This window comes from Schistocerca gregaria, chromosome 4 (assembly GCF_023897955.1).
Source record: "Schistocerca gregaria isolate iqSchGreg1 chromosome 4, iqSchGreg1.2, whole genome shotgun sequence".
NCBI lineage: Eukaryota > Metazoa > Arthropoda > Insecta > Orthoptera > Acrididae > Schistocerca > Schistocerca gregaria.
Window position 1 is genome coordinate 338,378,576 of NC_064923.1, and position 12,735 is coordinate 338,391,310.

The 12,735-nt window shown below is 38.4% G+C and overlaps 1 protein-coding gene across 2 annotated transcripts in view; it reads right to left on the reverse strand.

Annotated features, from left to right (window-relative positions):
- Positions 1-3,624: 3,624 nt before the first annotated feature.
- The window catches only part of LOC126267370 (serine/threonine-protein kinase N), a 308,585-nt gene continuing 299,474 nt past the window's right edge, over positions 3,625-12,735 (reverse strand). Inside the window, exons 18-19 of one of the 2 annotated variants that reach the window (XM_049972549.1) lie at positions 6,001-6,141; positions 3,625-5,008 (exon numbers count right to left, since the gene is read on the reverse strand). In XM_049972549.1, coding sequence (XP_049828506.1) covers positions 4,865-5,008; positions 6,001-6,141 — 285 coding nt within the window. In that variant the 3' untranslated portion in view covers positions 3,625-4,864. The remainder of the gene's footprint in view (positions 5,009-6,000; positions 6,142-12,735) is intronic. The other variant, XM_049972550.1, reaches the window with a different exon arrangement.

Genomic DNA, 12,735 nt, shown 5'->3' on the forward strand with positions numbered 1-12,735 from the left:
GTCCCTCTCTAAATATACTGAGGGTCTCACTGAAGCCTTCACTGACCATAATTATCCTCCCATCCTTGTACAAAAACAAATCTCCCGTGCTTTATCTTTCCGGCCTCCCACCACCTCCCAAAGTCCCACTGTCCGGCCACAGAGGAGCATTCCCCTCATAACTCAGCACCATCCGGGACTGGAGCAACTGAATCATTTTCTCCGCCTGCCTGCTTCAATGCGTGGTAGCATGTGGATGTATGCTCCGATCCATTGTACCAAAATTGTTAAAAAATGTGTATTTCAACCATACATTAAAAGCGTTATAAAAAATTATTAGAAAGGCAAAGTTTATTCACACATATATGACGTCCACACCTGCTGCTGCCAAGATCCTGCAGCAAAAGGTTTGGAGCAGACAAGAAAAATTTGTATTTGGAGGAGCAATCCTGCATCGAGATTGTCACTATCATGACTAGACACAATGGAATTGCTATGAAGCAGTATGTAATGAAAATTATGAATATTGGCCTTGAATGTATTGATATTGAAGGTCTTCAGTTAAAGTTCAGCCAGGATTGTATACAGATTCATAAGTTACCTTCAAATTCCTTTCAACTATTTTTTCCAATTATTCAAACAATTATTATTCATTCCATTTCCATCCCCCACCTCACATATATACCTAGTCACAGTTTGGAAAGGAGGGCACACTTCATGAAGCTATAAATTATCTCACAAATGAGGATTTGCCAGAGCTAAGCAACAAAAACTGTCATGGTATTCATTCTGTGATCTTTTAAAGTATCTGAGTGTGTGGTTGATAAATATTCTAATTGGAATGTGGTGATGTGAAATGTGATATGAGATCACTAGGATTGTCTCGCACCAGTACTCATTTAGAACCACCCCACATACAGCCCGAGGTAAGCTGTGGCCACGAGTAACAGGCTTTGTTCCTGTCATCCACCTCTACAAGGTGTAAAATTTTTGATAGACAATGTGTAACAATAAGGACTGATGGACAGAAATACGCCAGAACAGGGCTATCCCAGAACTTAAGATGCCGTGCATAGAGTGGAAGACATGCTGACTCAATCCACAAGTGGGAATTAACATCATCCACATGTCATTGAGGTGTAAAATGATACACTGTTCAGCATATCATACATGCGTCCCCCAAAAAAAATATTTTCTGGTTACCTGGAGGAGTTTTGATTTTAACAAAGATATCAGTTGAATACACTCAGCAGCTGGATACATGCCCATGACTTTTTGTGTTTGTAAATACTATAAATTTAATTAACTTATAACCACAATTTTTTTGTGTGCCAAAAGAAGTTTTCTTGTGTGACATGATACTAGTCAGATGTAAAATAAATAAATACTTGGGAAACTGCAATTTCATTCCAGTAATTGCATACCTCTTGCATCCATAGTCTTACCCTCATAACATAAAAGTAGGTTCTCGCATTAATGAACTGCACCATGAGAATAAGAAAAAACTCAGAACGTGGAAATATAAATGGTATTGGGTGTATACTGTTCTTAACTACTTTGATGGACTCATCAAAAACTGTAAAGGCTGCTGATGAGAAGCACAGTGATTGAGGGTTATACTCAGCCCTATCAGGCATAGTCTAGACTGATAGCTGAACAGATGTACACTGAATCAAAGCATACAGTTTGTCTTAGTCTCAAAGCTGCTAATAGAAATATAGTATACAGTCAAATTGAGCATCAACAATAGTGTGTAAAGTAGATAACTACACATCTTGAAAAGGCCTATTCAAATCTTGGAATTTTTAAAGTTACTTCCCAATACATGTACACCCCAATGGTATGTGCTGCTAATAATAAAAAAAGACACATAATACAGTGACAAGTAATAACATAATGGCCATTGCCTACTGTGAGGTCGAATGCTATCTGGTGGCACTGCAGGCATGTGATGTGGTAAGGAAAATATATAAGCAGAGCAGAGTTAAATGAGGAATTGTTCTAGCAATTACAGAGATCACAAATGGGGGAAATCACTTAACACAAATGATTCTGACAAACAACAGACTCTTATGGCATGGCTCCTGCCAAGCAATGAGCACCTAGGGAATGATGAAGCTGGTTCACTGTTTTTGGGCTATTGGTACAAACATGTATGAAAAGTGGTTGAAAGATGACACGACACAAGTAGCTGTTAAGGTGCTGGTCATTCACATCTCATCACAGAACATGGAGGTCGGAGGCTTTTTCACTCTGTAAAACAGGATGTGTGGCTAACTATGACAGATTTGAGGATTCTCGTGCAAGCACAATTGTTTCAGGGTGCACCATTTGGCACATGTTGTTGAATATGGAGCTCTACAGCAGGTGATCCCTACATGTGCTCATATTGACCCGAACACAAGGTCAATTATGACTAAAATGGACAAGAGTCATTGAGATGAATCACATTTCTTGTTATACCCGAATCACAGTCGTGTGCAAATATGAAATCATTAAAGCAGACAGCTACTCGAGATGTGCACCACTCAATGGATGACATCCGCTGGGGGAGCAGTATCATGCTACAGGTGACATTCACTTGGGCTTCTATGGGACCTGTGGCAGTGGTCAGAGGCAGCTGCGGACTACCTGAACATTATCGTGGACCACTTGCCTCTGTTCATGCTCAATAGCTTCCCCAGTAGCAATAGCATCTTCCAGCAGGATAACTGTCACTGTCACAAGGCTCAAATCCTACTACAGGGATCTGGAGCACAACAGTGAACTCACTCTGACATTTTTACCACCTGGTTGCCCAATCTGAACACATGCACAATGAAAAAGAATTCTTACACATTTTAGCATTCTTTTTCATTGTACCTTTCTGTGACTTACTGCCTCCTCTATGTGGTGGGCAGCAATCTATCTCTTTCATATTATTATTCTTCCATCCTGGACTTTCCATCATTTGAGCCGTTTATCTTTTAGACATCTTTTCACAGTGGGACCTAAAACTCCATGGAATTCTTTGCATATATTGCATATAATGCCCCCTCTTATAAAGAAAACAGTTTCTCTATTATTTTACAATGTAAATGAATTTCTGTAATTTTCTCAATTAGTGTATCATTTCTGGCATAGTTGGGTATTACTACATTTTTCTTCAATTTATATCACTGCTTCATGCTAAAGAGAATCTGTAACTTGCATTAAATTACAAATTTCAATAATAATAATGCTCGTAGAAGACAGAGCTGGAAAAATAAGAAGAGACAGCATGACATGTACTACTCGCACAATCCAGTTCATCATTTAGGTAAACTACACATAGCATTTCACTTATATACCAGATGTGACACCACTGTAAATGACAAATGTCTATCTGACTTTTGAGTCTCTTTTAGAGTATACCTGATGGTTTATTTCAAATTAAAATATAAATCTGTTGGCTCTCCTTTACTGCATCTCATAAATTAAGCTGAAAACAATGTGTCACTGTAGTTTCAATTCAAAAATTTCTGAAAAATGCAGCCTACTTAACCGACAACAGTCAGTAAAAGGAAAACATTTGCTCCCTATAACTGAATGGAATCCAATGACAAAATTTCATAGTGAAAAAGATTTATACTACTGAGAGGAAAAATAGGAAAAGTACAAACAATGTTATGTATTGTCACATATTTATTTATACACATTTGCTGACATATACAAAGCAGGCCATTATTTTATGATTTATGAGTGCAAACTGATGTAATTCTCTTATCTCTTCAGCACCATTAAATGACATCTCTGAAATCAAAATGTATATAAACTTCAGTACTGAAAATAGTGTTTGCTTCCATATAATTCATGAATTTGAGCAACAGCTGCCATCGTGTGGAGAAGGGTGCCCAAAAAGACTAAGTGGGCACATTCACAAGATATGTGGTGAAAGAAGGCCACCTATTACATGCTCAGACCATTTACACATTGTAAAAATTTAAAACTTTTTAAAAAGATAATATAACATTCTCTCTTTGTATTACAAAATGTTTAGTTACAAAAACTACATGTTTGGTCTCAGTTCAGGTTTAAATGACTTAACAGCACCACAGAAAATCAGACATTTTATTATTCAACAGATATAAATTTATATAAAAAATTTCATTTTTGAATAAAATGCAAATTGTATTTATAGTATATGTAAATAGTATTTACAATATATTTACTTTTTAAGTAAACTCCATTCTTTACTTTTATACACAAATTATTTACATGTCAGTGACTATGAACACTCTTCATTCTGCAAAATATAATCTGAATAATTAGGCAGCATAGGTAACAAAATATCTCTCTCTAGTATACTGGCATAATCTGCCAACCATATAACTGTTGTCTGCACTCTCCACATTCACAGACATGCAAGTTGGCAGCTGGCAAATAATTTTCAAGGGATATTGCATTCCAGATGTTTATAAAATAAATTATAATGAATATGGAAATATCACATTTGTTAAGAAAATCTGAACACACAACTAATCATATATTAAACAGAAACAATTCTTTTAACTTGCAGTAAACAACAAAACTATAATTACAAACTAAGAAATCTCAACAGTTTCTCCACAGGAGAATTACAATCGTATTACTTCTTCCATCCTGCACACATCTGCAGTAAGTTACAGAAGTGGGATGAGAAATATTCTAAGCTGCACTACAATTGCTACATATACTTGGCACAAAATTTCTGACCAAGTTTAGGCATTACTATGCAAAAACTAAGAAGTTCGTTATTAACTTCCAGGTTTAACACACATGGCAAGTGAGAGTCACCACATTACTAAACAGGTTATTGTCACACAGAAATAATAGGGTTTCAAAGGAAGACTTGTGGTACACAACAACATCAATTACATCAATAACATCAGCACCAGTCTGCCATATACGCGAAGTCCTTGAAGAGCATCTGCTCTTCATCTGTTAGGGGTCGTGGATCTTTTGGCGGTGTGAGCTGAGGTTTCTCAGAAGTAAATTCTTCATCAAAGTTGCTTACATCCTCCACTGAAGTCTGTAAAATAAAAGAAAATTTAAAAATTTGGGTTTCAAATTTCCGTAACATTGCCATTTATTTCATATTCCTTGATAGAATAACACCATGAAGGCTCTGAACGGTCCCTGTTATTCAATTCACAATTACATATATAAAATGCTGTCACTTCCACACCTTGCACCCTCTTTGACACCTATGAATTCCACTTTCTTCCCATATCTACATAAAATGAAGGCTAGAAAACATTTTGAGTGCTATGAGGTTCCGTAAGTAGGTATTTTGCAGACCTTCCAGAACTGTAGCTAGAGCTAGGAATCCATTCATTGTAAAAAAGGCAAACAAATGCCACTGGCTTAAAGGTAACTGTGTTATAAATAATTGCCATCCTGACCTGGAAAACACAGCCTTTCATTGTTAGGTGAGACATTTTTTTCTTCTCCTCATTATAAATTGCAGCTACAATGAATCTTTCAACAAGCCTCTGTGTAACTACACTACTGAAATAACTCTTCACATATCTGTCTGAAGGAAGGAAGGAATAAGTGGGAAGTGGCTGTAGCATTATTACTAACACAGTAGACAAACTGCAAATTCTGGAATAATTTTAGGTGTAATGCAAGACCCTTAGAATTGCCTTTGCAGGCACATGGTAAAGTTACTGAATGTTATTTGGGGGGGGGGGGGGGGGGGGGGGAGAGAGAGGACACTGGAATAAAAACCAAGCAATAAATCGATCAAATCAGCCACTGCTGACTGATATTCAGAATGTACTAGTTTAAAGCAGAACAAAGCTTCAGCAAGAATATTAAGTGGTGCTTTTCTTTGGCTTCTCAATTAGCAAATATATTTTTCACAATCAAAGATAAGAAAGTAGCAAATGTACAACTTTGCTAAGCAAGTACAATTACTGTTGTGTAATGCCACGTAAATGCAACTACTAATTTTGTTCAGTGCTCTCCTCCATTTCACAAAGAAAAGCATCAAATGTACATAGACTTTATCATACTTACAACTGTAGGTATGAATGGAGGTTTCACCCTACGAAGCAAGAGATCATCCCATTGAATGTTTCGGAAGAAAGCTTGTTTTTTGACATCCTCTGCATCTTTTTCACTTGAGCCCAATCGCCTTTCTGGATTTTTGCGGAGAAGCTGTAAGTAAAAAGACATTATATATAACTATACTTAATGACAGGTAATGGTATAACAGAGTAAAGAGTACAACATGGGATAAAAACAAACCAGGAAGTGCTACTGAGGGAATTCTCAATAAAGCTGGAGATATGCACAAAGACAGCAAGGACATTCTCCAGAGATGGGAAGATTATTTTAAGAGATATAAGACAGATAACAAACCAAGACCTTTGGTACATGACTCCTTCAACAGTGTGGATGATGATGAAAAGATCACCAATCCTAATGTAAGAAGTAAAGTGTAAAACAGCTGCAATGAAAAGTGGAAAAGCATTCAGTGCAGATATGATACCAGGAGAAATAGCAAAATGTCTGAACCAAGGAGTAAGAGAAATATTGAGATTATGTCACAAAATAGATAACAGTATTGAATTGCCAGATGATTCTGAAAACAGTAATGTTTACAATATCAACAAAACAGGGAATCAGGAAATGCACTGCACACAGAACAATTAGCCTTATTTCACATGCCACCTAAGATATGTTAAGAATAATTAATAAAAGACTGAAAAAGGCAATGGAGGAGAATTTGGCTGAAGAGAAACTTCACTTTATAGTAACCTCAGGCAAAAGATATGCAACAGGACTCTTGTAAATTATGGGAGAGAAGTTTACAGGAAAGAGAAGACAGCAGTAAAAGGCATTTCAAAACATGGCTTCAGGTAAGTTTGTAACTATAACGTAGGAAGAGACAATAGAGAGGAGAGACCACCAAATGCACAGAACTAGGAAAAGGAGTAAGAAAAGGCTGATGTCTTATCTCCTACACTTTTCAATCTGTACTTAGTAAATATGACTGCCCACTGCCAACTAGATTACAAGGGCGTAAAAACTGGAGGAAGAATAAGACGGTATTTGAGGTTGGAATGACACAGAACTACTTATAACAGAGTGAAAACAATTACAGGCTATAGTGGATACCACTGAATTTAAAGGAAAGAGTTATAGTAGAAAAATTAACACAAAGAAAACAAAAACAATGGCAAGAGAAGAAAAATAAAGGGTAAAGACAATGCTGAACGAAGAAATATTAGAACACAAATAAAGCTTTAAATATCTAGGAAGTAGGACAGAAAAGACTTGATAATTTTTGACAAAGATTTGAGGAAAAGACCAAGAAAATGGTTTGTTTAGCAGTATTGCTTCCTGTATGGTGCTGAAATGTAGACAGCGAGGAAGAAATAAAGAGCAAAGCTGGAGGCTTTTGACATGCGGACATGGGAGAGGATGAAAAGAATAAGTTGGGTGAATGAAAAATGAGGAGGAACTGAGAAGATAGGGAGAGCAAAGACAGTTAATGGATGTAATTATAAGCAGGAAAAGAAAATGGTTTGCGCATCTATTAAAAAGCATGAGGAGGCTTATAAAAACAGAGTTAGAAGAAACAATGGATGAAGAGATTTCAGATCTTGGATAGTATGTTGGAAGGCATCACATACTACAACATTAAAAGGAGGCAATGGATCACAGGAAATGGTACATCAAAGGTTCTGCTAACGTAGGAGAAAACAAATTATGATAATTACTATTGATGTGTGATGCTTATATGGCTCCACACCTTCACATCTAGAAATGTTGCAAAGAATTGGTGGTTACCTTTCAGCACTCCCAGACATAAAAGAAGTGGTCAGCATTTTAGTTCAGCCACTTGATATTTAATATATAATACAGTAACTAACAAGTTATAATTTAGTCTTATTCATGTATTGTGTTTTGTGATTTAAATGCACTCCATCTAAAAGTTTGAAAAACTAACTTCACATTATCCAACACAGTTCCTGAGTTGTTTGTTAAGATTAAACATGTCAACACCTTCCAATAAAGAACAACTGCACCACTACAATGTGGCGGCCATGATGATAATGACCTCAGAAAGAAAGAAAAAGTGTGAGAAAAATTCATATTTTGTTTATTTCAAATAAACTGTGTATTAAATGGAAGTGTTCTAAACAATGATATAAAGCAAGACAATAGCTGCATTCATCATTTTTAAAACACTACATGCTGCTATGAAATAAAACATCAAACACTTCCAAAATGAAACATTGATACATTATGGTTGCATCTGGAACATGTCTCATGAAAGAAGTGAGAATGTCCAATTAAGTCTGCTTCTACCCTTATACCTGAGTACAACATACCATAGCGGGGAAAAAAATATCGGTGTAGGTTTATTTGTCTAGTTCCCAGTCAGATGCTAAAATCAATCTGAAAAGCGATTTTGGAATTCCAGCTGGCCACCATTTTCAGATGCTAAAGCTGCGTCATGAGAGACCAGAGCTTTGTCTTCTCACTACTATGTACGCTACAGATCCCCCACCTCGCATGCGCCAGAAGCCACCAGTGCTGCCTCTCAGCAAAGCTGCAGGGAGCACCATTGGAGATGACTGCAGGGACGAACAATATATTGTAATATAGCCAACTGACAATAAATCTGTTGCCAACTGTACCACAAACCTTGTGGGGCACTACAAGGTAAAACAGGGCTCCACGTCTTGCTGATCTGGAAGCCATTGTCTCAGTTAATGAGAATATCCGATAATTTAATCTCTGTCACTCATCTAAGAACACTGTCGCAGTAAACAGACACAACAGCAACTCCAGAATGAGATTTCACTCTGCAGTGGAGTGTGCGCTGATATGAAGCTTCCTGTCAGATTAAAACTGTGTACCGGACCGAGACTTGAACTCGAGACCTTTGCCTTTCGTGGGCAAGTGCTCTACCATCTGAGCTACCGAAGCACGACTCACGCTCGGTACTCACAGCTTTACTTCTGCAGTATCTCGTCTCCTACCTTCCAAACTTCACAGAAGCTCTCCTGCGAAACTTGCAGAACTAGCACTCCTGAAAGAAAGGATATTGCGGAGACATGGCTTAGTCACAGCCTGGGGGATGTTTCCAGAATTTGCAGGAGAGCTTCTGTAAAGTTTGGAAGGTAGGAAACGAGATACTGGCAGAAGTAAAGCTGTGAGTACCGGCGTGAGTCGTGCTTCGGTAGCTCAGATGGTAGAGCACTTGCCCACGAAAGGCAAAGGTCCCGAGTTCGAGTCTCGGTCGGGCACACAGTTTTAATCTACCAGGAAGTTTCACAACAGCAACTGTCTGTGTGTCCTCATTAGTCATCCAGCACCCCTCAGCTGAACAGTACTCCACCATGTCAGACTTTTCTGGATACTGAAGTCTTGTGTAGTGACGATGTTCCATACAAGTGCCTTGGGCTATAAAAATTGTCTAATCTATTGCCGCAGGAATACACAATGTTATACACACTTGGATTTCTGTTTCAAACTATTCTAATAGAGCCAAAAATTGCTAGAGTCTTGAATGGCAGATGGAACATAGTCTTGACAAGCCTTTTTAAGGATCTCGCAGTTTCTGAGGACACACTACCAGCACAAGGAAGAAAAGGAGTTATTATACATCTATCTTTCTCTTGCAGCGATACATACCACTTCATAGGAGAGACACATCCTTACGTATTCTTAACAATAAATGATAATCGCTATGTATATATTAAGGAAATAATAATATTCCTCCAATTAGTCAACCACATTATTACTGCACATGGGCGTGAGGTCAGCTTATCATCAGCTTTTTTCATGATATCTCATGAAGACACACTGACCCATTTGATAGTCTCTGTGCAACTGTCTTGAAATCATATATGGTGTGATGTGTTTTCCTTAGTCACCACTGTACTTGCTTACTGTAATGTGTATTTCTGACAATGATACACTGCAAACTATGGATGAAGGGCAACAGGCACAGTCCATATTTCTAGATTTCTGTAAAGCATTTGACACATTGCCCCAGTGCAGGCTGTTAACGAAGGTACGAGCACATGGAATAAGTTCACAGATATGGGAGTGGCTCAAAGACTTCTTAAGTAACAGAACCCAGTATGCTGTTCTTGATGGGGAATGTTCATTAGAGATAAGGGTTTTGTTAGTAGTGCCCCAGGAACTATGATGGGACTGCTATTCTTCTCTATACACATACATGATTTGGCAGACAGGGTGGGCAGCAATCTGCAGTTGTTTGCTGATGATACTGTGGTGTACGGTAAAGTGTTGAAGTTGAGTGACTGCCGGAAGATACAAGGTGATGTAGACAAAATTTCTAGTTGGTGCGGTGAACAGCAGCTAGCTCTAAATGTGGGAAAATGTAAGTTAATGTGGATGGGTAGGAAGAACAAACCTGTACTGTTGGGTAATAGTGTAACTAGTGCCCTGCTTGACACTGCAAACCAATATGAAATGAAACGAGCACGAGAGGAATGTGGTACGGAAGGCAAATGGTCAAGATTGATTTATTGGGAGAATTTTAGGAAAGTGTGGTTCACCTGTAAAGAGACCACATATAGAATGCTGGAGCAACCTATTCTTGAGTACTGTTTGAGTGTTTGGAATTCATACCAGGTCGGATTGAAGGAAGACATCGAAGCAATTCAGAGGTGGGCTGGTAGATTTGTTAGCGGTAGGTACAAACAACGTGAAGTGTTATGCAGATGCTTCAGGAACTCAAACGGGAATCTCTATAGCAAAGGTGGTGTTCTTTTCGAGAAATTCTTCTGAGAAAATTTAGAGAACCATCACTTGAAGCTGACTGCCGAACAATTCTACTGCCCCGCCAACATACTTTGTGAGTAAGGACCATGAAGATAAGATTTGTGAAATTGGGGCTCATATGGAGGCATGTAGACAGTCATTTTCACTCTCTCTGTTTGCGAGTGGAAAAGAGGAGGAAATTACTTGTAGTATCACAGTCTACACTCCACCACATACGGTACAGTGGCACACGGAGATCTATGTAGATGCAGATGTGGATGCAGAGGTAGATGGCTACAAGAGGACAAGTGCAATTATATAATGATCCACTAATATAAATGTACAGATAGTGTGTGTTGGTTTTATGTTTATTGTGTGTGTGGTAAGCCATACAGAGGGACAATCGGCACCTCCATCATGTGACGGTGGTTACAGCAATTTAGTGAGAGGAAATATATGCTCAAATGAGGAAATAAGTATTCCGTGTATTTGTCAATCCTGCCCTTGAGATATGCGGGCTTCCGAAGAACTCAGAAAACCAGAAAAAAAATATTACTGAAGAGAGATGAGCTTTTGAGTTGGATACTGATCTTGCAAGTGGAAGCATGATCATGTCAAACTAGTATGAACTGTCACTATATTTAAAGCAGAAGAAAAAAGGTTATTCCTGCAATGTGGTGTAAATGATATAACATTTTTCGAATTGAAAGGAGTTATTACAACTTTGGTGCTGAAGTTCAGAAGATCAGTGCATGATGTACAAGGATCACTGTGAGAAGTCTCCTGTCAAACTATTATATTAGACTGGAGCATAAGTTTGTAGTGTTTTTGTTTTACATGTTTGTGTCCCATTTGCCATGAGTTTATTTATCATTTTTTATCTGCAATTCACTGTTGTTGTTAGGGTTTACACATTCTCATTTTGTCATTTGGAGACAGTGAGTGGAGCTGCTGATTATAGAAAATGGAGTTCCAAGTGGAGAAATCAGAACATTTCCAACATATTCTTCTGTTCCAAGTTCAATAGAGGGGTGATGCACCAGACGCAACCAGAAACGGTTGTGCCATGTACGGAGTTAATGCCACTTGACAGAGCACAGCAAGAAAATGGATTTTTCGTTTTAAGGAGGAACAGTTTGGTATCAGTAACTTTCACACATTGAGGAAGACCTTTGGTGTTTGATCGTTTAAACACATCAAGCCACAATGATCCATGTCAGTGTGCTTGAGAACTGTCAAATGTGATAATGAACTATGATCATTCCACTCCATCATGCGACATTTTTATACAGTGGGGAAGGTTCAAAGATAAGGTGTATGTGTGCCACATGCTCTAAGCCAAAATCACAAAAATCAGTGGGTGGCCATAGGTGCATCTCCACCTGCTCATTATCAATTGGATTGTGAACAACACCGACCATTCCTATTCTGTATCGTAATTGGTGATGAGAATTGGTATCTTTATGCTTACGTAAGGAAAAGAAAGGAATGGTTGAGTCCAAACGAAGCAGAAACTCCCTGTACAAAGACCTGTGCGCATCCACAAAAGATTATGTTATGCATCCGGTGGAACAGTGACAGTGTGGTGTACTATCAATTGATTCCCTGACGTGGAAGTAATCAAGCAATTGCAATGTCTTGCAAACACAATCCAAGAACAATGACCAGAAAGACTATGGAAGGGGGGGGGGGGGGGGGGGGTCTATACAGAAGTTGGGTTGTGCAGTCATTCCGCTCCCACCTTATTCGTCTGATCTTGTGCCTACAGGTTTAATCCAACAAGCTCCGAAGAACTTCCTTTCTAGAATAAAATGCACTCAACAAGTTCTTCGCCTCAAAACCATGTTATTTTTACAGCTGCAGAATCGAAAAGTTACCCCTCCATTGGCAGACTGTTGTGCTTATGAATCTCATGGAAAAAACACTATGAGCTTATGCTACAACCCCATATAACTGCCTCACACTTCTAGCAGCAGTAACACTGCGATTTTGGCGCCCCAGTAC